This window comes from Plecotus auritus (genome assembly GCF_963455305.1).
Source record: "Plecotus auritus genome assembly, chromosome: 3".
NCBI lineage: Eukaryota > Metazoa > Chordata > Mammalia > Chiroptera > Vespertilionidae > Plecotus > Plecotus auritus.
In genome coordinates, this window is record NC_137772.1 from 161,567,403 (window position 1) to 161,593,199 (window position 25,797).

The window sequence follows — 25,797 nt, forward strand, 5'->3', positions numbered from 1 at the left end:
AACAAACAAAACAGAAACAAGCTCATAGATACAGAAAACAGATGGTTTCAGAGGGGGGAGCTGTTTGGGGGACTGGGTGAAAAAGGTGGAGATTAAGATTGGTAGTTAAAAAATAGTCATGTGGATATAAAGTACAGCATAGGTAATATATTAAATAATATAATAACTATGTATGGTGCCAAGTGGGTACTGGAAATATCAGGGGAAAACTTTGTAAAATATATGATTATCTAACCACTATGTGGTACATCTAAACTAATATAAAATAACTAGGAGTCTGGTGCACGACATTTGTGCACTGGGGGGGGGGGGTAAGGGACCTCAGCCTGGCCTGCGCCCTCTCGCAGTCCAGGACTCCTCAGGGGATGTCCAACTAACAGCTTAGGCCCGCTTTGCGCGGGGAGTGGACCTAAGCCTGCAGTTGGACATCCCTTGAGGGGTCCTGCACTGCTGTGGAGGCAGGAGAGGCTTCCGCCACCACCGCTGCGCTCACCAGCCGTGAGTCCAGCTTCTGGCTGAGCGGTGCTCCCCCTATGGGAGCACACTGAACACCAGGGGGCAGCTCCTGTACTGAGCATCTGCCCCCTGGTGGTCATTGTGCATCATAGTGACCAGTTGTTCCACCATTAGGTTGATTTGTCTGTTAGGGTTTTACTATTATTATATAGGATAGGATATTGAATGTGAACTGTAAATGAAAAATAAAATTAAAAGAAAATTTTAGATCTGAAAATTTTTTAATATATACTTTTTTAATTCTCACCTGAGGATGTTTTTAAAATTGATTTTTAGAGAGAGAAACATCCATGTGACAGAGAAATACCGGTACGCTGCCTCTTGCACCTGCTGACCCACCGGGATCTAACCTAAACGTAAGCATGTGCCCTAACCTAGGATCCAACAGGAAATTCTTTGGTGTACAGGTTGAGACTCCAACCAATTGAGCCACCTGGGCAGGGCAGATCTGAAAAAAATTTTTTAATGTACCTCCAGGCCATGGTCGGTTTGGATCAGTAGTTAGAGTGTCCTCCCATGCACCAAAGGGTCATGGGTTCGATTCCAGGTGAGGGCACAAACACAGGTTGTGGGTTCCATCCCTGTCGGATTGCTTGGGCAACTGATCGATGCTTCTCTTTCTCTTTCCCTCTCCCTTCCTCTCTCTCTAGAATCAATGAGAAAAACATATCCTTAGAGGAGGACTTAAAAAGAAAAAAAGTGCTGGTTTGGTTCAGTGGATAGTGCTTCTGCAGGCGGACTGAAGGGTACCGGGTTGGATTCTGATCAAGGGGATGTACCTGGGTTGCAGGTTCAATCCGGGACCCTGATCGGGGATTCAGCAAGAGGCTACCAATTGATGTTATCTCACATTAGTTTCCGTCTTTCTCCCTCCCTTCCACTCTCTGTTATATATATATATATATATATATATATATATATATATATATATATATATATATATATATATATATATATATATATATATAAATGCTAAAATGTCCTCAGGTGAGGATTAACCAAAACAATAATCCCCAGTGTGATTATTGAAGGAGCATATGAAGTATTTGTTGAATGAATAGGAAGGGATGAGACTTGGCTTTCTAACTGTTTTAGCAACTCTGCAAGCCAGAGGGTTTATTTTTTATTTTAATTGATTGATTATTTTAGAGAGAGGAAGGGAGCAAGAGAAACACCAGTGTGTTGTTCCACTTATTATGCGCTCTTTGGTGGCTTCTTGTCTGTGCCCTGACCAGGGATCCAACCCGCAGCCTTGCTGTATCAGGAGGAGGTTCTAACCCACTGCGCTGCGGGCTGCCTGTCAGGGCCCCTCAACAAAACCCCTCTGCGTGCCCTGGCCCCTGCTCTGGGCCGGAGCTCCTCTGCCCCGGCAAAGGTTTGGGTTCCATTCTGTCACAGCACCTCTTAGGTTTCGGGTTTGATCCCCGGTGGGGGCGGTCCGGGAGGCAGCCAATTCATATTTCTCTATCACATCGATGTTTCTCTGCCTCTCAAAACCAATAAAAACATATCCTCAGGTGAGGATTAAAAAAAAAAAAGGCTTGTTGAGGAACATCTGAGAGAAGTTTCCCTTTAGCTGACGCTGAGCAGCATTCCGCCTTCCGGCTCCTTAACCCCAGCGACCTGCTCGGAGACGAGCTGAGACAGGCGCTGGGATTGGCCGAGGTCGCTCGCGGAAGCGGTCGGGCTGGTCGGGGCTGACTGCGGCTCAGGAAGTGGCCGAGGACCGTTGAGGTCCGTGTGCTGTACGTCCTTCCGCGGGGAGCTGGGGTTCTATGGCCGACATGGCGGACTCCGATCCCCGCTACCCTCGCTCCTCCATCGAGGACGACTTCAACTATGGCAGCTGCGTGGCCTCCGCCAGCGTACACATTCGCATGGGTAGGTGGCCCTTTCCGCGGCTCGCCCGGCCCGGCTGCTGCGCAGTCGCCCCGGGAGGCGGATTTCCGGCTTCCCGGGGAGAGCGGGGTCCCGGAGAAAAGCACTTCGCTCTGCCTACCTTCGGGGGCTCCCGGGCCAGAGCGGAGCGCAGTCCTGCGCGGAGCTCGGAGGGGAGAGCCGCCCCAGGGAGGCCTCCTAGCTGGGTGCTGAGAAAACGAAACTGGAGTCCTTCCTCCTTGAACCCTGTCGTGTTCGGTGTAGAAAGGGTCAGATGAAAGCCTCAGCAGCCTTACTGGGGCATGTTTAAATGAAAAGATACCAGAGGTTTTTTTTGTGGGTTTTTTTTCGGTGAAAATAACTTCATTGTGTAATCAATATTGTGTAACCATTGTGACTTATTGTGTAATCACCATGATTACACAGTAACCTGCATTGGGTTATCTGCTGGGATGTTTGTGCGTAGGGCATGTGAACGCACTTTATTTTATTTTTTATATTGTTATTGATTTTTAGAGAGAGGGAGAGGGAGAAAGAGAAACGTGAGAGCTGATGTGAGTAGAACATCCATCCGCTGCCTCCTGCACGCCCCCTACCGGGGATCCAGTCCGCAACCTGAGGAGGCACATCAACTGAGCCACACCCAATCAACTGAGCCACACCCGATCAACTGAGCCACACCCGCCAGGGCACGCATTTTATTTTTATTTATTTATTTACTTATTAATTTGAGAGAGAGAAACATCAATCTGTTGTTCCACTTATTTATACATTCATTGGTTGCTTCTTGTATGTGCTCTGACCAGGGGATCCAACCGCAACCTTGGTGTAACTGGATGATCCTGAGTGTAACTGACCAGCCAAGGACTGTGTGAATGCACTTTAACTTTCTCTCTGTGTCCTTTGCTGGATTATAAGATCTGTGAGGGCAGGAACCATGTCTATTCTTGTTCACTATTTTCTCTGTAGGAACTAGAACTCAACATAGGTTTGTGTATTATTGGGGCAGGTGCTGGAAATAGATGATTTCTAAGTCAAAATACCATATTAGTTTTAAGTTATTCCATATCTAGTGGGCAGAAATTATTCTAAATTTAAAATACTCAGTTTTGCCCGGCCAGCATGGCTCAGTGGTTGAGCATCGACCTATGAACCAGGAAGTCACGGTTCAATTCCTGGTCAGGGCACATGCCCAGGTTGCGGGCTTGATCCCTGGTGTGGGGCATGTAGGAGATAGCCGATCAGTGATTCTCTCTCATCATTGATGTTTCTATCTCTCTCTCCCTCTCCCTTCCTCTCTGAAATCAATAAAAATATATTAAATAAATAAAATGCTCAGTTTCATTTAAGTGGAATTCATTGTCCCCTCTAGTTCAGCCAGTTGATCACAGAAGCTGCCCTAGATTTTCATCCTGTCTGGGCAGATGGAACTTGTTCTAGAAAAGGAATTATGGAGCTCTGATGCACTAAGAATCATGATCTCTAGTAGCTATATTTCTGTAATTGAATTTTGAATTATTTTGGCAAGTTTTTGTTTTTAATTAAAAAATTTTAAATTGTGGTAAAATACACATAACATTAAAAATTTACCACCTTAACCATTTTTAAGGGTACTAAAGTGCAGTAGTATTAAGTATTATTCACATTGTGCAACTAATCTCCAGCACTTTTCATCTTGCAAAACTCTACACCCATCAAGGAACTTCCCATCCCCCCCCCCCCCCCCACCGCAACTACTTTTCTACCTTCTGTTTCTATGAATTTGGCCATTCTAGATATCTCATATGAGTGGAATCATACAATATTTGTCCTTTTGTGATTCGCTTCAGTTAGCATGTTTGCAGGGTGCTGTTACAGAATGTGTCAGATATTTCCTTCCTTTTTAAGGCTGAATAATATTCCATTTTTATGTATAAAACAACTTTTATTTACTCATTCATCTGTTGGTGGACATTTCAGTTGCCTCTACCTCATTATGAATAATGCTGCTGTAAACATAGGTATACAAATATGTTTTTGGGACCTTGCTTTCAATTCTTTTGGATATGTACCCAGAAGTGGAATTGCTTGATCAAATGTGCTTTGGTGAAAAACCTCAGTTTTTCCATTGGAAAAACCCAGTACTCTCTCCTGTGTTTCTTTTACTTCTCACACAGGACACTTCTGACATTTCTGGTCACCAAATGTGTGGGTTTTTTTCCCCCAATACCAAGCAGTTCTTTGTGATACCATCTGAGTATCCTACTATTTAACTCAGTTCTGATTAAATAGTGTCAGATCCCACAGGTTAGCGGTTTAGACTAAGACTGCTCCCACGCCACTTCAGATGCCTCACAAGTAGTAGGTCCCCAGCTTTTGTCTGACTTGAGCACAAATTAGAGGTTCCCAAGACTCCCTCCTCAGGTGTGATAATTTACTCGAGTGGCTAAGAGAAATCGGGGAAACCAGTTTATTAAAGCATAGAGATGAACAGCCAGATGGAGCACATATGGCAAGGCCTGTTGGGACAGTCCCATGCACAGGAGCTTTTGTTCCCATGGAGATGGAGTGTTCACCCTCCCACTATGTGGATGAATTCACCAACCAAGAGGCTCTCTTAGCCCCATAATACTGGGATTTTATGGAGGCTTCCTCATGTAGGCATTTAAGTGCATTTTCAGCTCTTTTCCCTTCTCAAGAAAATGGGGGTTGAGCTGAAAATTCCAACTTCTAATCATAGCTTGACCTTTCTGTGCCCGGCCCTGGTCCAGGAGCCATCCAGAAGCCAACCCAAAGCCACTCCAAACAAAGGAACCCTTATCACCCAGGACATTGCAAGGGACCAGCCATGTTAGGAAGCAGGGTCAAAAACCAGTATTAGAACATGCAACTAATGCTCTTATCACTTAGGAAATTATAAGGATTTCATGATCTCTATGTCAGGAAATAGAGACAGAGACCAATATATATTTTCTATTTTCTTACAAGATGGTAATTCTATTTTTAAGTTTTTGAGGAACCACCATACTGTTTTACATAGAGGGTGGACCATTTTATATTCTCATCAACACTGCACAAGGGTCCACATCCTCAGCAACATTTGTTTTCTTTGTTTAAGTAGCCATCCTGATGGGTGTGAGATACCTCATTGCGATTTTAATTTGTATTTCCCTAATAATTAGTGATGTTGAACATCTTTTCATATACTTATGGGCCATTTGTATATCTTCTATGAAGAAATGTCTTTTTGCCTATTTTGTTTTGATGAGCTTTATTTTTTAAAGCAGTTTTAGATTCACGGCAAAATTAAATGTGGAAAGTACTGGTGTACCGGTTAACAATGCAGATTTTGTAATCAAAGAAAACATGATAATTTCAAGAGAAACATCAAAAGCGCTTTATTCAAAGTAATGTCCATCACTAGCTACACATTTCCCCCATCTTTCAGGTAATTTGTGGATACCGTCCCAATAGAACTTCTCTTGTTTTGAGGCAAACCATTCAGAGACCCAATTTTCCACTTCTTCGTACGTTTTGAAGTGCTGCTCAGAAAGTGCGTGTGCCATTGATCGGAACAAGTGGTAATCTGAAGGAGCAAGGTCTGGTGAATATGGCGGATGGGTTAATACTTCCCAGGCAAGATCTTTTAATGTGTCTTTAACTGGTTTTGAAGTGTGTGATGGTGTGTCATCATGAAGCAAAATTACTTTGCCGTGTCTTCTGGCCCATTCTGGTCGTTTTACGATCAAAGCATGGTTCAAATTGATTATTTGTTGTCGGTAGCGATCAGTATTAACAGTTTCACCTGGTTTTAGAAGCTCATAATACACCACACCTTCCTGATCCCACCAAACGCAGAGCATTGCCTTGTTTCCGAAGTGACTTGGCCTTGCAGTGGATGTTGATGGTTGACCTGGATCAATCCATGATTTTGTGCGTTTGGGATTCTCAAAATAAATCCACTTTTCATCACCAGTCACAATTCGATGCAAAAAAGACTTTCTTTCGTGCCGTTGAAGCAACATTTTACTGATGACTTTTCGGTTTTCCATTTGTCTTTCGTTCAGTTGATGTGGCACCCATTTTCCTTCCTTTAAAATCTTTCCCATTGCTTGTAAACGATCGGAAATTGTTTGCTGAGCAACGTTTAATCTTTCTGCAAGTTGTTTTTGAGTTTGACACGCATCTTCATCCAATAATGCTTGTAATTGTTGGTCTTCAAACTTTTTCGGTTGACCTGGACGTTCTTTGTCTTTCACATCGAAATCATCACTTTTAAAGCGTTTAAACCAGCGTTCACAAGTATCTTGAGATGGAGCATGTTCACCATAAGTTTCCCGAAGTATACGATAACTTTCAGCAGCACGTTTCTTCAAAATAAAGTAATGGATTAAAACTTCCCGCAAATGCTCTTTTTTTGGCACGAAATTCGACATTTTTAAGTGTAAAAATATCTATGATGTTAACACCTTCAGCAAATTTGACATATGAAGTTTTGAAGCTTGCTGTCAATACAACAAAATAGCATACATATCAAATCGCATATATAGTATATCAATATATGTGTAATTCCATCTATTGAAAAAAATATGCATTATTACAGAGAGTTCCCATATACCCTTGCCCGGACACACTCAATGCCTCCCCCATTATCAACATCCTGCACCAGAGTAGTACATTTGTTACAGTCCATGAACCTACACTGACACATCATTATCACCCAGAGCCCATAATTTACATTAGGGTTCATTCTAGGTGTTGTATATTCTTTGGGTTTTGATAAATGTATAATGACTTACACCCACCTTTACAGTATCATACAGAATAGTTTCACTCTCTTAAAAATCCTCTGTGCTCTCCCCATTTATCCCTCCCTTCCAACAACCTCTGGCAACTGAATGCCACAAAGTTTTGCTCAGAATTTTTGTAATAACAATATTGTCATTTTTCCTGGAATTACAATCCTGAAATATACACCCATGATTTACAGAAACTAAGTTTAAAAACACTTGTCTAAAATAACATGGTTCTTACCTGGCTGGGTGGCTTAGTGGTTGAGTGTCAACCCATGAACCAGGAAGTTACAGTTCCATTCCTTGTCAGGGCACATACCTGGGTTGCAGACTGGATCCCCAGTAGGGGAAGTGGGAGTGTAGGAGGCAGCCAATTGATGATTCTCTCTCACCATTGATGTTTCTCTCTCTCTCCTTCTCCTTTCCTCTAAAATAAATAAAAACATATAAATAAAATAGCATGGTTCTTTGCAGTGAGGCTCCAGGACTAGAAACCAGATTTCATAAATCCCTAAATCAGATTTCATAATTTCCACCTCTCTGCATACATAAACTGTTTTTAAAGAAAAATTAGTCTTATATTTATTTCTGTATGTCTTATGTCACTATGACAATACTGATCTAAATAACCAAAAACTCAATGAACATTTACTTATTCATGAATATTTAAATTATGCTGGAGCATTTTACTTAGGAGCCCTGGTAATTAGGCTGGTAACTAAGCTGACTACATTTGTATTAAAAAGTGGTTCTCAGCTGTCTCTGGTCCTTTACCAATTAATAAGTAAAAAAGAAATGTTCCACTTGTTTTTTAAAGCAAAATTAAGCTGACTGTAATGTGTACATTTTCCGGAAAATAATTTTGGAATATTATAAATATAAAATGTCAAGGCTCCTTGTTGGAAAACAACAAATCATGAAGCTACAGAAAAATTATGGAGGAATGAATTTCTGAGTACAGTCTCTACCTTGAGCACTTTTACAGTGCCAATTAAGTTTATATAATCAGTTATATATTAAGTATATTATAGCCTATTAAACTAGTCTATTTTAGCAATATGCTATATGTATATTTTTGAAACACTAACACATACTATTTTATAGACTCAGGAGAATGTTATAATTTATGGGATTATATTATATATACTTTCCTGCAATTTTGTATTTTCACTTAATATATTTTACATGTAAAAATAGCAGTACAGTATGTCTCAGTTGGTTGAGATCATCATTCCAGTTTGATTCCCACTCAGGGCACATGCCCAGGTGTAGGCTCAATCCCAATAGGGGGCATGCAAGAGGCAGCCGATCAATGGTTCTCATCAATGTTTCTCTCTCCCTCTCCCTTTCTCTCTCTAAAATAACAAAATATATATTTTAGAAAAATCATAGTACACAATAGCTTTTTAATGGCAGTGGTCTTACATAGTATGTATGTACCACAATTAATTTAATCATACCCTCTTGATGGATATTTAGGTTATTTTTTTTAATTCCTTCAAATAGTGCTTTAGGGAACATCTTTCCATAACTCTGTAAATTTCTGCAAGTGTTGCTCTAGGATAAATTTTTAGAAGTTAAATTATGGGGTCAAAAGAGTATGTATATTTTAAATTTGATTGATGTCATTAATTATCCTCCAGTCAATGTTTCTCTCCCCTCCTCTCTCTCTCTCTGAAATCAATGAAAGCATATCCTTGGGTGAGGATCAAAAAAATTAAATAAAAAAAATTAAAAAGTAATGTGATTAGAAGTATGGTTAGGGTCCATTGGGAGCATGAGGAAGAACATTTAATTCAGAGTGGAGAAATGAGAAAGGCTGAATCTTTCAAGATTCGGGACCAGGGCTTCCCTCTGGCTGTCGGCTTCGTCCGGAAGGACATCCATTCTAATTAGCATATTATGCTTTTATTATTATAGATTACTAGAGGCCCAGTGCATGAAATTCATGCATGGGGGGGGTGTCCCTCAGCCCAGCCTGCACCCTCTCCAATCTGGGACCCCTCGAGGGATGTCTGACTGCCCGTTTAGTCCCGATCCCGGTGGGATTGTGCCTAAACGGGCAGTCGGACATCCCTCTCACAATCCAGGACTGCTGGCTCCCAACTGCTCGCCTGCCTGCCTTCCTGATTGCCCCTAACTGCTTCTGCCTGCCAGCCTGATCACCCCCTAACCACTCCCCTGCCAGCCTGATTGATGCCTAACTGCTCCCCTGCCAACCCGTTTGCCCCTAACTGCCCTCCCCTGTAGGCCTGGTTCCCCCCTACTGTCCTCCCCTGCAGGCCTGGTCACCCCTAACTGCCCTCCCTTGCAGGCCTGGGTCCCTCCCAACTGCCTTTCCCTGCAGGCCTGGTCGCCCCCAACTTCCCTCCTTTGCCAGCTTGGTCACCCCTAACTGCCCTCCCCTGCAGGCTTGACCGCCCCCAACTGCCCTCCCTTTAAGGCCTGGTTCCTCCCAACTGCCCTCCCCTGCTGGCCTGATTGCCCACAACTGCCCTCCCTTTAAGGCCTGGTCCCTCCCAACTACCCTCCCCTGCTGGCCATCTTGTGGTGGGCCATCTTGTGTCCACATGGGGGCAGGGTCTTTGACCACATGGGGGCAGCCATCTTGTGTGTTGGAGTGATGGTCAATCTGCATATTATTCTTTTATTAGACAGGATAGAAGCCTGGTGCACAGGGAGGGGGGGCAGCTGGTTTGCCCTGAAGGGTGTCCCGGATCAGGGTGGGGGTTCCCTTGGGGCGTGGGGCGGCCTGGGCGAGGGGCCTGTGGTGGTTTGCAGGCCGGCCACGCCCCCTGGCGACTCAAGCAGAGGCTCTGGTATCTGGGGTTTATTTATCTTCTATCATTGAAACTTTGTAGCTTTGAGTGGAGGCCTAGGCTGGCAAGGGCAGGCAGAAAGCTTGGCTTCCTCCATTGCCGGGGAAACCCAAGCCTCCCTCCTGCTCTCTGTGGCCGTAGCCATCTTGGTTGGGTTTATTTGCATATTTGCTCCTGAATGGCTGGTGGGCGTGGCTTGTGGGTATAGCGGAATGATGGTTAATTTGCATATTACTCTTTTATTAGATAGGATTATAGATATTTACAAAGAGGAGGTGGGAACTATTATTCATATTTTATTTGTGAAGCTGGTAGTGAGTCGGGTGTTCAGTGTACTACTTATATTATCCATATATTAGAATACTAAGTATTTTTAAATCATTAGGCCTTGGAGTTAATTTATGGATACTGACAAAATAGTCTGAAAGTAAGAATTTCTTATTGTATAAAAACTAGAGGCAGAGGTACTATAAGTGAGAAATAAAAATGGGTGAGTGAAAGTTACGTTTACATATTGTTTGCCTTTTAAGGGGAAGTTCATTTTAGGGAAACATTTGTACTGCTTGGAAATTAAGATTTCTTTTTAAATTGATATGCAAACACATGCTTTCTGTTCCTGCATTTCATTTGCAAGATAGAATCATTCTTTTAAAGTGTTCTGTTTTTAATCTTTAGTTGTACACTGCTGTTTACAAATACGCATTTAGTGCTTTCTTTTTATATTGATGGAAAAACACTTACATTCTGGCCCGTTAATGTTTTTTTAAGTTCATGCTTCTTGGAAGACAGTTACCACTTAACAAATTTTCCCCTTTGAAAATATTTTCTTTAAGTTTTAATTACAGATAACATTATTTGGATTAATATTTTAGAAATACATATAAAAATTTAATAAGACATTTGATCTTTTTGTTCTATAACAAATGCTTAAGAAAACAGTTATATATGATTTTTCTTTTCTAGCCTTTCTAAGAAAAGTCTACACCATCCTTTCTCTGCAAGTTCTCTTAACTACAGTGACATCTGCATTTTTTTTATACTTCGAGTCTATACGGACATTTGTACATGAAAGGTAAGACGATTCTGAATCACTTTCAGCCACTGCTTATGATCAGAAGGGAATAAGCAAAGTTCTTTATTTTCTATTCTCTTTTTATGTTTCAATGTAAAAATGTTCATTAAAACTTGTAAATAACATTAGTTTTGTTTTGATAAATATTCTATAACATGGTATTTACCTCTCAACATTTAGTTTAGTTTTATAGGGTTAAACCCTTATTTCCTGGAATTGTATTAAGAATTTTTACTGTATACAGTTTTTAGTCTTAATTTTTGCTTTTATTAGACTTATGCCTTGTCCCCAAAGCCTAATAGAGCACTTCAAAAATAAAGGTATTTAACTAACATGTTTTTAATTTATCTTAGTATTGGATCAGGCCTAGGATAATTTCACTGAAAAGTTTTCAAAGGCACTCCATATGATTTATCCCAAATTTGTTTAAGATCTGACCTCCAGAATAATTATTTTTATGGCTAAAGGTAATATAGAACTTTATATTAAAGGAAAGGAAAAATAAGAAATGAATATTTTCTTGAGTAGACAATTTCTATCCTCCCTTCCCCTACAGAAGGGAAGTCTTGAACTATTAGTTTGCAATTGGGGTAAAGATCTTTAATTTAAATTATAGCTATGTAGTAAATACCTAAAAAAGTAGTTAGATATAAAATTAGTTTATTGCTCAGCTGATGTTTTATTGCTCAGCCTATGAACCAGGAGGTCGGTTTGATTCCCAGTCAGGGCACATGCCTCAGTTGTAGGCTTGATTCCCCAGTGTGGGTGTGCAGGAGGCAGCCAGTCAATGATTCTCTTTCATCATTGATGTTTCTATCTCTTGCTCTCGCTCCCTTCCTCTCTGAAATCAATAAAAACATATTAATTTTTTTTTAAAGATTTAAAATATTTGTTTAGTATTTAATAGCCTTTCTTTGTATTTTAGTTAAAAAAGCAATTGCAAAAATTATTCAAATATGATATGTTCATGAAGTAAAAAGGAAAAGTCTTCCCCTTGCATTGTGAGCTCTTTTCTTTGTCCTGTTACTCCTCTCTATCTCATACTCCTCAGATTTCCCACATGGAAAAATAATTTCTTTTGACAGGTTGGTGTGGATCCTTCCAGATGGTTTTTTTGTACTTTCACAAACACATAAAATAGACACATTTTACTAAATTTTGTAATACTATTTATGCTGTATTTTTTAAACTTTAAACTGCTTTTAATTTTGTCTTTCAGTCCTGCCTTAATTTTGGTGTTTGCCATTGGATCTTTGGGTTCAATTTTTGCATTGATTCTGAACAGACATAAGCATCCCCTTAATCTGTACCTGCTTTTTGGATTTGTGAGTACTTTGACAATATCTGTCCCTTTAACATTTATTACTGAGTTTTAAATTTTTTTACTTAATTGAATTCATATATGTATCACTAACAGAATTTATAATCTCCTAGTCTGTAAAAATTTTTAAACTTTGTCAGTTTCAAAGTTTTTTCTGTCAATATTATGATATAGTGGAAAAACTAATGAATTGCAATCACGTGACCTAGCTTTGCCACTATCTGGTTATATGACATTTGGCAGAGCGGTTAGCCTTTCTGTACCTAAGCTTTCTCATATGTAAAATGAAATATTAAAGTAGATTATCCCTTTGATACTTTCTACTCCTAATATTCTATGCTTTTCTTGGTAAAAAATTATATTTTGGCCTTAATTTCGTAGGCCTTAAATTGAAATCTTTATGATTAATTCCTCAGTTTATTTTTGTCTAATGACTTTGTTCTTTTAACGGACCACTTTGTTCATTTGATGTGCTTTACTAAATAACTTGTTTCAAAATCATTGTTGGGGGAACTAAGTTTAAGTCACATTTGTTTCAAATATTTGTGAAAATGAAAACCTTAACTACCACCTATAAAAACTCAATCTTAGAATATGACCAGAATGAGTTGGTAAGGCCTCAAGTTATATATTTTAAAAATTACTTTTCCCATTTTTATATCCAGTGTGATTTGGGTTCTGACTTAAAAATTTACATCAAAATCTTCCAAACTACTATTAAGAATATTTATAGTCAAATAAGATTTAAAATGCCATTTATCAGATTAAACTGCCTTAAAGAAAGTTTTATGAATTCTGATAACAAGTTTTTGTTAATATTATGAAAGGAAAGCTCACGACTTTGAAAATTTCAGTTATTGGAAAGGTTATCCATTTAAATCGTAGGCCTTACCAACTCATTGTGGTCATATTCTAAGACTGAGTTTTTATAGGTAGTATAGTTAGAATAAATATCTCACCCAAGTTATTGTTAGTAGCAGGGAGTTTATTTTAAGGATATAAAAGCTTGGGAACCCACCAACCCACCCCATCAGGCCTCTGGAAAAAAAGGCACTAGAGGAAGGTTCTAGAAATGATGCTATTGTAGGAAATTGAACAGCAAGAGTTTGTGGTCTCCTCCTCCTTCTTCCATTACATTTCTTCTCTACCTTACAGTTTTCCCCTTTAGTTTTTATGTGGCCCATTGTGGGTCCTCATGTGACTCATTAACCTTGTAGCCTTAGCTCCTGCTATCATTGCTTTATTCTCTGAGTTTATATTTCTAACTGAGAAAGAATCTGATTGGTGCAGCTGGTTAATGGCATAGGTCACATCATAGATTGTTAGCCAATATGGGTTGACAACCCCTGTGTTAGATGCCAACTCCTGTCCCAGTCAGCTGTCCTAAGAGAGAAGGAGGGAAGTATAAAAAGAAACAGGGTCATGTAGAGTTCCTGTTCAACATTACAGGTAGCCTGTCTGCTTTCAGAAAGACTGATTTCTACGTGGAACAATGGTATAGATCAGCTTTTGTTCAGCAGGAAGAGGACCCATTAGAAAAGCATCAAAGCATCAGCCAAATGCTTATGGGCAAGATATAGTCACTTACTGCTACATCTATTGACCATGCCCATAGATAAAAGTGGTTTAACAAATAAGGAAGTATGTAAAAATGCACTTCTGATTACCCAGAGACCTCTGATACTAGAGTATTTTGTTCTACTCCATCAAAATAAGGACGGAGATGGATCTCACCTTGCCTTAGGTGGTATGCGTGTATATGTGTGTGTGCACATTTAAAAGGGGGCATTATTTTGGGATGGGGTGTTTTCCTAGTTTTTCCTGTTTATACTGTTGTTTTTTCCTTCTGATACTTGAGTATGGGGTAGGATTTCTTACCTAAAATCATGTCATAAATATCAATAATATTGCTCAGAAGAAATATTTCTATCATCTTTGCTACTACTTCCATGACACTGCGGACAACATTGTAACAAAATGTGGCAGTGACTTCATTGACTCCATATCCATGTACAATTTCTAATACCATTTTTGCTCTGGTCCTAATGACTTCTTGATTTTAGGTAGGGAAGGTTAATAGGGAGTGTTTCTGTGTATGATTATAAACCACTACTGTTACTGCTGGCTTTGCTTTTATGATATGGTCTCTCAGATGATTGAGACAAATCTATGGTAGAGTAAGCATATAAAAAAAGTAAAGATATAGAGAAAAGAAACTAGAGCTACTTGTGATGTGGTTTAAAACAAGGTTTACTTCTCTTTCATGTAAAAAATATGAATGACTGTTTAGTGGAGTTGTCAGAGGCCCAGGTACCTGCTAAGGTTCAGATATTCCTAAAGTGTCATATGGTATAAGATGCTCACTATCATATCCATATTCCACCTAGTTATTTGAGAAAATGGAGGAAGCCTCTTTACTTTTAGAAGTTGTACACATCTCTACTCACATTCTGTTGGCTGGAATATAGTCCTGGCCAGATCTAGCTGTAAGGGATACTGAAAAATATAATGTTTAATCAAAACAGGTAAAAATGTGCATCCAGGTAAAAATTCTGTTACTAGGGAAGAAAGAGAATATTGTGAGAAAGTTTTAAGATTGCCACACCAAAGTGCTACCTGTATATTTAGTATTAATTAGTAATTTAATATAAATGTTTAATATTCCTATGTTTAAGTGAGATATTTACGTTTTTATAAATGTGCACATGATTTGCAATTTCATTTTTATTTACATTACACAAAGTGAGAAAAACAGAAGTATTGGTACTATTTCTATAATCTTCCTCTTACAGATATGAAATATCTAGTTAAGAGTTTAAGGAGTGATGGGATCACAATTAGAATCTAAATATTCTCACTCAATATATTGAGGTCTCATTTTTATATGATGGGCTTATTATCTGTCCCATATACTTTTCAAGGCTGCTCTGAAGCTAAAATGAAAACATACATATGGAATCACATTGAACTAGAATTAGAACCATGTACATAACAGTATAAATTTCACATGCATTTATGTAATTTCAATTTCTTTTTCTTAGACACTGTTGGAAGCTCTGACTGTGGCCTGTGTTGGTAAGCCATAATTATTCTCCTATATGTTAGTTACTTTTTAATATGGATAAGTATTCTGGATAAAAGGATTTGGGACTAAAACTTAACATCATGGAATGTCATATTTCAAAAATATGGTATAGGCTTAAAAATTGCTAAAATATAGGCAAAAATGAAATGTTTATATTTTACGTAGTTCAACTGAGCTTAGAGGGAGTGGAAAAGAATTAGAAAAACAGTAGGAATGTAGAATAATATTCATTTGTGTTTATTCATTTATAAAAATAAGACAATCTTTTCTGTAATTTAAAGGGCCCTTAGAGGAGCTGATAACATGTTTTGAATCAGGTACTTTCATCACAAGCTCAGCCTCTTTTTTTTTTTTAATATATTTTTATTGATTTCCAAAAGGGAGAAAGAGAGTAACATCAATGATGAGAATCATTGATTGGCTGTCTCCTGCACCCCCTCTACTGGGGATCAAGTCTACAACATGGGCACATGCCCTAACCTGGAATTGAACCGTGACCTCCTGGTTCATTGGTTGATGTTTAGCCAACTGAGCCATGCTGGCCAGGCTCTTTTTTTTTTTTTTTTTTTATGAGCTCAGCCTTTTAAATTGTCTGCATCAAACTGTACTTTATTATTATACTAGAGGCCTGGTGCATGAAATTCTCACATAGGTAGGGTCCGTAGGCCTGGCCAGCGATCAGGGCCGATCTGTGGGGCGACCAGCGGGGCGATCGGGTCACCCCCCCCCAATCACAACCGCCTTGGCTGGCCTGGAGCCTGTGAGTTGGGGGCAGCTCCTGCATTGAGTATCTGCCCCCTGGTGGTCAATGCATATCATAGAAACCAGTTGTTCTGGTTGTTCCCCCTTTGGTCGATTTGCATATTAGGCTTTTATTATATAGGACTAGAGGCCCAGCGCACGAATTCATGCATGGGTGGAGTCCAGCTGGCCCAGCCCCAGTAGGGGCAGATCGGGGTCAGGCCTGTTGGGAGAAGATGGTGGGAGGTTGGCTGGCTGGCCCACCCTAGTCAGGTCCAATCAGGGCTGGGCTGGCTGTGGGGAGGGGCCGTGGGTGATTGGCCAGCAGGCCCCACCCCTGATTGGGGTGGGGGAGCCGACTGGGGGCGGGGCTGGCTGTGGGGAGGGGCTATGGGTGGAGGGGGCCTATTGGGGGTCAACGGCCAGGGGAGGGCCCGTGGGAGGTTGGCCAGCCAGTCCCACCCCCCAATTGGTGTGGGAGGGGCAATCGGGGGTGGAGCTGGCAGGGGGGAGAGGCCGCAGGCCAATCGGGGTGGTGGGGGCCCATTGGGGGTGGGGCTGGGTGGGGAGAGGGCCTGCAGGAGGTTGGCTGGCCGGCCCCGTCCTCAATCAGGGTGGGAGAGGCCAATCAGAGGCAGGGCCGGCTGGGGGGAGGGGTCACGGGAGGTTGGCCGGCCAGTCCCCCCTACCCCCATCAGGCCGGTTTGCTGGCCACAGTGGGCGTCATAGCGATCAGTTGCTTCAGTCATTAGGGTGTTCTGGTCGCTGGCTTTTTATATATATAGATCCTCATCTTTTATCAAATGGCCCCACAAAAAAAAGTAGTAATTTCTGTTTTGTATTTGGTGTTAAATGTGTTTGAAAGGAATCCTATCTAATAAAGACGGACTATGCAAATTGACTGTCACTCCACAACAAAGATGGTGGCACCCACAGCCAATAAGGAGGGGACATGCAAATCGATGCGACAAAGATGGTGGCGGCCGGGCCGGGACGCAGGTGTTCTGCCCCACCCCGGCCGCTCTGGGCCTCTGAGCAGCGCGCTCACGCAGGCGCAGAGCAGCTGGAGTGGGGCAGGACACCTGCTATGAGGGGGGAGGGCAGGGGGTGGAGGGAGCTACAGGAGGGTGGCAGGGCCAGAGCGAAGGCGGAAGGCGGCGGCCAGAGCGAAGGCCCAGGTCCTGGGTGCCGGAGGGAAGCCAGTGCCAGCAGCCAGGGGAAGGAAGGCCTATTCTTGCACAAATCTTTGTGCATTGGGCCTCTAGTGTCTTTTATAATTACTTGATGTACTCTATTTAATGCCTCAAGTAAAAAAATTCATGATTATAACATAGAGAGTGTTAAAATTTACTTGTTAGATTTATTATCTATTAATGTTACTTACTATTAATGTTTTTATCAAGTCCATCTCTGCCCTCCCTGACTCCCACCATTTGTAAGGAATGTAGGAAAGAGATTTCAAGGTTATTGGAATTGGGGGTAGAAATACATAGATAGGATAATCTGGGAACATCTTACACTGAAATTACTGATAAGAAGCAAAAGTAATTAATGTTTTATCTTTCTGCGTTCACCTTCCTAATCCTGTAATGGCATAAATGGAGAAATTCTAATAATTTAGCATTTAGGAATAGAAAGAGCTTGGATAATTAATCCCTGAAAAATTAAAAATAACTTACGTGGTTTGGGGTTCAAAGCAATTAACTTCCTTTAAAGAGGTTATAATTTATTATTCTTTTAAAATGTTAAGCAGTTGTATTGCAATAGGCATATTCAGTCCATGAACTGGGTGCAATTAACCAGGTAATTGCTAGAACTGCTATATACTATTCAGGAATTCCCAGCCAGCCACAGAACCCAGAATCCTCTCTATTGATATCTAAGCCATAATGGACAATCACTGCAGATAGCGATTAATTGCAGCTAGAATAGGGGTAGGGTAGGATGAGAATCATTCCTCCATATCCCCAAAACTCCTAACTGGCTAGTTGTGTAATCTCCAGTCATTTCTTTAACTCAGAATAATGTGACCTCCTTATTTTGCATTGATGAATATTTTGGAGCCTAGTTATTGCATTATGGAGGTAGTCTTACTGTACCAATCTGAATAATGTACTCAAGGCTGAATAAGGAATCTTTTCTTAGTTGTTCTTATTGGCATGTTGTATGAGAAAATAAAGCATTTTGGTTAAATCCCAGAAAAAAAGCTGTTTTATATTGAGTATATTTATATGCACTTTTAATCTGTGTTTTTTTTTTTTAATTTTACAGTTACTTTCTATGATGTGTATATTATTCTCCAAGCTTTTGTACTGACTACTGCAGTATTTCTTGGTTTGACTATGTATACTCTACAATCTAAGAAAGATTTCAGCAAATTTGGAGCAGGGTAAGTTATATATTCATGGCTATGATAGACATCTTTAATATTATAGTTTTGAGAGAAGTGCTATACTGTTAGTTTTGAATACTGCCTTTTAAAGTGGAGCACAATGAAAGGTCATCTCTTTGAGTTCTAGGATCCTACTCTCCCAGAACATTCAAGGGCATGGAAACTGGCTTTGAGTCATTTCCTTCCCCTCTGTGTTGAAAAGGAAGTGAATGCTAAAATAAATTAGCTTTCTAGAGAGTAGGCTTCTGTGCTTTATGAATGATATGGAATTTGCCTAAATTATTTAGGTTTTTGTCTTAACATAAATGTTACCAAAACCATCCAAAACCTTGGTGAAAGCAAGATTTTGGAGATGTCTGCATGAATCTTAAAACCTTTTTGATCCATTTGATTAACCTCTATCCTTCTTTAAACTAATAGATATATGGAATGATCTTTTTTATTAGGATAATAGTACTGTGTTGCCCTCACCTGGTTAAGAATGAATAGACTCTTTTTTCTAAGATCACTCTAGCTTCCTGTTAGCACAAATAATCACCCAACCATTCTCTGTTCTTTTTCCTGTCACAACACTAAAAATTTACAAAACGGTACTCTTGTAAAACTACCCCCCCCCCTTTATTCCCCTGGTAATCCAGATTACCAGAAATCTGTTGGGATAAAATATAGCTGGTTAGACAACACTAGTAATTGTGCAAATGAATAGTTTTATTAAAATGGAATTTGATTTAGGAAAAGGTAACATGTTCTTTTTTTATTCTTATTTTTTTGGGGAAAGGGGGTTTCATATATTTGTGTGTGTGTGTGTGTATATGTGTGTGTGTGTGTGTGTGTGTGTGTGTGTGTATATATATATATATATATATATATATATATATATATGTAAAATGACAGGTTTTCTCTCTTCTTTCTATTCCAAACTCTAATTGCTCCCCTCCTTCGCATCCATTCTACTAGTCTCTAGAACTCCTGGTATATAATCTTCCCTATATGTCAGCCTCTTCATAACATCTTCTTTCTTCTTCCTTATCTCAGCTGAAACTTGATTCCTCCCTGAGAACTATTCTCTAGCCACTCATTCCCCCACACCCTATATAGCTTGGGGTGGGGTTGGGGGCTACTATTAAAAACTGCTTTAGTCTCCTGGTGCCACTTTTCATTATTCCTTCAGCATAATAGAAATTCATTGCATTGAGGCTTATGCTTTCTGGTGATACACATCCTACCCTTCCTCGTTACTGTCATTGATCCCCTTTTTGGTCAAGCCTCCTCATTCTTTAAAGACTTTAGCAGCAAACTACATGTTAGGCCCATCGATCACCTTCGCCTCTCAATATCTCTGGACCTCATCTACTGCAGCAACTTTCATTCCCTGCCATGGCCACTTTGTGGACCTTGCAATCACTAGGAATTATATTATTCCATTGCTGAAATCTTAAATGCCAAACATCATACTTTTTCTTCAACCTTGTCCTTCTAGCTCTCTAATTTCTTTACTCCCACAACACCAATCTACTATGCCAGTTCTTCAGCTACTGTTGTTGTAATAAACTGTCCTTCATCTCAGACCTAGGAGTCCCTTGTGTTCTACTAGCATCCACAAAATTGTGCTAGGCTAACTTATTTGCTTGTAAGTAAGGTAAAATTTCACATGCTCTATAGTTCTTAATCCCAACTTCCCATATTCTTGGTGCAGAAACTTTGGCGTTTCCCCAGGGTTTAAGTATGAAAAGATAAGTCCTGAGTCCCTTTCAGTCCTGAAGGATCTATACTATGAGATGGTGAGATACTTCATTCTAACTAAGTATGCCAGATGTAGCCTGAGCTTTATGGCTGTTCCAGCAAGATAACTGAGGGCTGGAATCTCACCATATCCTCAATTCACTACACTGTATTATAATATAAATGTATACTTAATTTCTGATTTAATTCTGTTGTGGGGGTATGTGTGCTTCCTGTGCATTTCAATTGAAAAGCTAAAAATTGACACTCTTAACTAGTGTTATGCACCATATAAACAAATGTTGAATAAATAATTCTTTCAATTTCTGGGTATTCTACATTATTCATTGTATGTTTATGAATTCTTACATTTAAACTATTCTTTGACAAATAGCAAGATGGATTTATTTCTTCAGAATATGTTAAATGGGTTTACAAAGTTTTTTGTAAGGAACAATATTCTAAATTATTAATATTTTATTTTCATAGACTGTTTGCTGTTTTGTGGATTTTGTGCTTGTCAGGAATCTTGAGGGTGAGTTATTTTAGAATGATAACTTGAAATATAATTCTGGTCATGTCAATATAAATACTTTAATCTCAAAAAACCCTGTAAGAGGCATAATCTTAAGATAGGATACTTCATTATAATTATCTGAAACATTTGTAGATTGAGTGGTTATAAAATTACCTTTTGAAAAATCAAGGTCTTATGTTAATCAGTATTATTGCTAGAAAGATGAACAAATGAGTTAAAGGCCCTCACTTGTAATTGCTAACCTCCAAGTGGCACATAACATGATGAAAACATTTTTTTTACTAGTTTATATTTGGGATGTTACTGTTCAAAGTCAGTGGGTTATCTAGTAGGGGGATATCCATGGATTCATCCAGTGATTCTTTCATCTATCAGAAGCAAGGGTGGACCTGCTTTGCCTTTTTCTGCTTTTAACATTTGTATTCAAAGTTGTACAGCATTATTAAATATATAGGTACATAGTATATGTAACTTAAGAGCAAGTAATTTCAGTTTGCTTAATACTGTTCTTACTTATTACTTTAATGTTTTGCCTACAGTTATTTTTTTATAGTGAAACAATGGAATTGGTTATGGCTGCTGTAGGAGCCCTTCTTTTCTGTGGATTCATCATCTATGACACACATTCACTGATGCATAGGCTATCACCTGAGGAGTATGTACTAGCTGCCATCAATCTCTACTTGGATATCATCAATCTATTCTTGCACCTGTTGCGATTTTTGGAAGCAGCTAAAAAGTGACGGAAAACAGGATATGTAAAATGATTAATAAAGTTTGACACAATTAACTATCAATTACTACTTTATTTGTATGCTATGTACTTCTGAGCTATTACTATACTATAATATAGTAGGTTCTCAATATTTTGTTCAGTGAGAAAAAAAATCCATTCCCAGTAAGGGCCACTGTCGGTGTGTAGTTTGCAAGTTCTCCCCATGTCTGCATGGGCTCTCTCTGGATACCTTGGTTTCCTTCCATATCCCAAAGATGAACTGGCTTGTCTAAACTGTCCCAGTCAGAGTGAGTGGGTATGTGTGCCTCCTGTGATGCAGTAGCATCCTGTCCAGGGTTGGTTTCTGCCTTGAGCTGCTAGGAGGTTTTTATTTTATTTAGAAAGGAAAAATTTTAAAAGATAATTATTCAGAATTGTATTAAAGTGTTAATGACATTTCATCATAAAATGTATTACAAATTAAAAGTCTGCTTGAAAGTCAGATATTGTGACATAAAATTTGACATTTTTTTTAAGTGCAGGTTTCATTTTAAAATTATAACAGTAAACTAGTGATCAGTGAAACTTTGGCAAATTTCCTCACTCTAATACGTTATTGAGCTGCCATAACAAAGTACTACAGACTGGGTAGCTTAATCAGAAATGTATTTTCTTACAGTTCTGAATGCTAGAAGTCCAAGATCAAGGTGTTGGTGGGATTTGTTTCTCTGAGGCCTCGCTTTTGGCTTGTAGTCATATTCTCCCTGTGTTCTCACATGATCTTTTCACTATACTTGTCTGTGTCCACATTTCTTCTTCTTATAAGAACACCAGTCATATTGGATTAGGGGACCCTAGTGATCTCATTTTACCTTAATTATCTCTTTTGGACCCTATCTCCAAATATAGTCACATTCTGAGATACTAACAAGGATTAGGACTTTGCAGTGGTCTGATCTGAATGTTTGTGTCCCACAACCTAATGCCCAGTGTGATCGTTTCAGAGGTACAGCTTTGGGGGTGTGATTAGGTCATGAGGGTGGAGCTCTCATGAATGAGATTCCTACTCTTAAGAGAGACCCTGTAGAGATCTCTCACCCATTCTCCCATGTGAGGTTACAGTGAAAAGACATAGTCTGTGAACCAGGAAGAGGGCCTTTACTAGACATCAACTCTGCTGGCACCTTGATCTTGGACTTTCCAGCCTCCAGACCTGTGAGAGATAAATTTCAGTTGTTTATAAATTACCTAGTATAAATTCGCTAGTATTTTGTTATGGCAGCCCAAATAGACTAAGATAGACTTCAGCATATGAATTTGGGGCAGATACAACTCAGCTCATAACTTTCACTAAGTATATTTTTTTCCCCCAGTTATCAAGTTGAAATAAATTAGTAGTATGGCCCAGCCCATGTGGTTCAGTGGATAGAGCATTATCCTATGCATCAAGAGGTCACTGGTTTGATTCCTGGTCAGGGCACATGCCTGGGTTGTGGGCTTGATCCCCAGTAGGGGGCGTGCAGGAGGCAGACGATTGATGTTTCTCTTTCCCTCTCCCTTTCTACAAAAAATTAATAAAACATTTTTTTAAAATAAATAAATTAGTATATATTTAGCTTCCTGTTTTAGTTGTAAATTTGACTTCATCATTTTCAATTAATTGTTAAATATGCAACTGCCTGATGCTTAAGTTTAACACAGCCTAGTGGGTAAGAGCATCTATATTAGAATCATTGCTATGCAACCAACTGATTATGTGGCCTTTGGCAAGGTATTGATCCTTCCTTATTTAGATATTTTGCATCATTTTTATAATGGGTATAATAATAACACCTACCTTACTGGGCAGTTATAAAGATTAAATGAGATAGATAAGACATATAAACTAAGAGATTATTAATGGACTTGGGTCAGGGCACATACAAGAAGCAACCAATGAATGCATAAATAAATGGAACACAAAATGTTTCTCTAAAAGTTAATCAAATCAATACAAAAATTTAAAGATATATATTTTTATTTATATCAGAGAGGGGGAAGGGGAGAGGGAGAGGGAGAGGGAAAGGGAGATAGAAACATCATGATGAGAGAGAATCAATGATAGGCTGCCTCCTGCATGCACCCTACTGGGGATGGAGCCCACAACACCAGAGAAACATCAGTTGGCTGCCTGACCGGGAACTGAACTGCAACCTGGTTCATAGGTCAATGTTGAAACACTGAGCCACACCAGCCGGGCTAAACCATTTTTTAAAAATGTAAAACAATGCCACTGTTATCAGTAAATTATTTTTTTGTTTTGGGAAATACATTTTTTAAGATAAAATGTAGACATGTAAATAATTTATCTTTTAAAAAGGGTATCAAATTTTCCAAAAATTGTTTTAAGTTTTGGTATGACAAATATTGTAATTTCTAAGTGTACAAAAATCACTACACCCAGAAGTTTGAAAACCATTGGTGTAGAGTATTATAGTTTATAAATGAACCATAGTTATTCATACATTCTTCTGGCATTGAATTTTAAATGGTTCCTCCTTTTTTACCATCACAGTCAGTCCTGCTCTGTATGTCCCTGTATGTTTAGCAGCCATGCACAGATAAGAGAGTTTTTCCAGGTAAAGAATATACCTGGACGCAGAATTACTGGATAAAAGGGCACGTGCAACTTCAATTTTTTTTACATCAAGTAAAGGTGAAAATACAGACTCCAGAAATACTAAAAAAGTGGAATTAGTGGGACTCAGAGTGACAGGCAACTCCATGTGTAAGGTACAAAATGCAGTCAGAGAGGTAGGAGCAGTATCAGAACTGTTTTGAGTGTAATTTGAGGAAAGAGGTGCAGCAGGCCCTATCTAATTGGCCTGCATTACTTTTCTCACACCTGGCTTCAATCCACTTGATGCACTGTGGGCATTAGTGGTGTCAGCAGCCAGCTGTGGGCCTTTTGGGAGCAGCTGGGAACTTAGGTTCTTTTTACTTGTTCCTTTCATCTCTGTGTAGCCTTTTTCTTTAAGTTCCCATCATCTGCTAGGGCCTGGACAACATGGAGTCACCATCTGAGTCCCAGAAGTCTTCCTATTTTACTAAGTGATTATGCACATCAGGGGTTCCACCGCAGAGGCCTGACGGGGAGGGGGGAAGGGTGGTACAGGATGGGACTGGCTGGTGTCCATAGTGTATGCCTTTCGGATGGAGAAACAGCCCACTTCCTGTCAGGTATGCAGTGCTACCCACTGTGCCTCCAGTCCCATGGAATCCGTCCACCTCTGTGAGGGGAGAGAAGCAATGTCCAGTCTGACCCCTTAAGCCTTATCCTTCCCTCAGAGGTTAAAGTTTCCTGAAGTCTGTAGTTTGGTTTCCTTCACCTTTGTGTACCCAGCATAGTGCTCATCACAGAGTACACACTCAAATGTATGAGTGAAGGAATGAATTAGGGATTTTTAAATACACCAAGGCCACTTAACTGTTCTGTTAGAACTGCTTTTATACAAACCGGTGAGGAACTTAGGTTAAAATTCAGTTTTTTAAAGCATTAGTAATGCTGAATTATGACATATATTTAACACCAAGACAGTTTCATAAGTTTGTTTTTTTCTCTTTTCTTGTGCCAAATGTCTATTTAAAAGCTTTGGCCTGGTATATTAAGCAATATGCAATCAATCTGGACTACGTAAAAGTTAGCTTTCTCTAATTTAAAATGCAGTACACTTATTTTTGGAAGAAGTGGCTAAGTTCTAATACAGGGTGGGAAACGTCCGGCCAATTTTTTAAAAAAATCTTTTTTGTTGAAAGTATTACATAAGTCCCCCTTTTCCCTCCATCGACCCCTTCTAGCCCGTCCCCGCCCCCTACCCTAGGCCTTTACCACATTATGTGTCCAAGGGAGGATGATTCGGTGTAAGGGAATCCATTAGTACTGTGTGAACGTGAGAGCTAAAGGTCGACTCTCAGCTCCTTACCTGGCGGCAGAGTCCGCTGGTCAACTTCACTCGTTGGGTTAAAATGTCAGACGGCCGCCGCCGTGCGTGCTCGGGAAGCCGGCCTGCACAGCGCTCCAACCTCGACCCGGACTCTTCCGCATTCCTCAACTTCCGCTTCGGAACTGATTGAGAGGAGCCAGGCTCCAAGGCCTGCAGGCCACCAAACGCCGGAAGCGCGTCAGCGTTCAACTTCAGAAGACCCCGCCTCTGGAGGCGTTCCTGGACATTCGGCTCCCAGCGTGC

General features: G+C 39.8%; 2 protein-coding genes across 2 annotated transcripts in view; one reads left to right on the top strand and one right to left on the bottom strand.

Moving 5' to 3' along the window:
- The window catches only part of IRAK3 (interleukin 1 receptor associated kinase 3), a 98,785-nt gene extending 73,051 nt beyond the window's left edge, over positions 1-25,734 (bottom strand). The window contains exon 1 of the mRNA XM_080662457.1: positions 25,534-25,734. The gene's annotated coding sequence lies outside the window, so the exon portion shown is untranslated. The remainder of the gene's footprint in view (positions 1-25,533) is intronic.
- On the top strand, positions 1,859-21,659 carry TMBIM4 (transmembrane BAX inhibitor motif containing 4). The gene is made up of 7 exons (XM_080662458.1): positions 1,859-2,397; positions 10,949-11,057; positions 12,277-12,382; positions 15,420-15,453; positions 18,476-18,593; positions 20,808-20,853; positions 21,396-21,659. Exons 1-7 carry the CDS (start codon positions 2,292-2,294, stop codon positions 21,597-21,599), a joined length of 723 nt encoding a protein of 240 aa, XP_080518584.1. The 5' UTR covers positions 1,859-2,291; the 3' UTR covers positions 21,600-21,659.
- Positions 25,735-25,797: the final 63 nt, after the last annotated feature.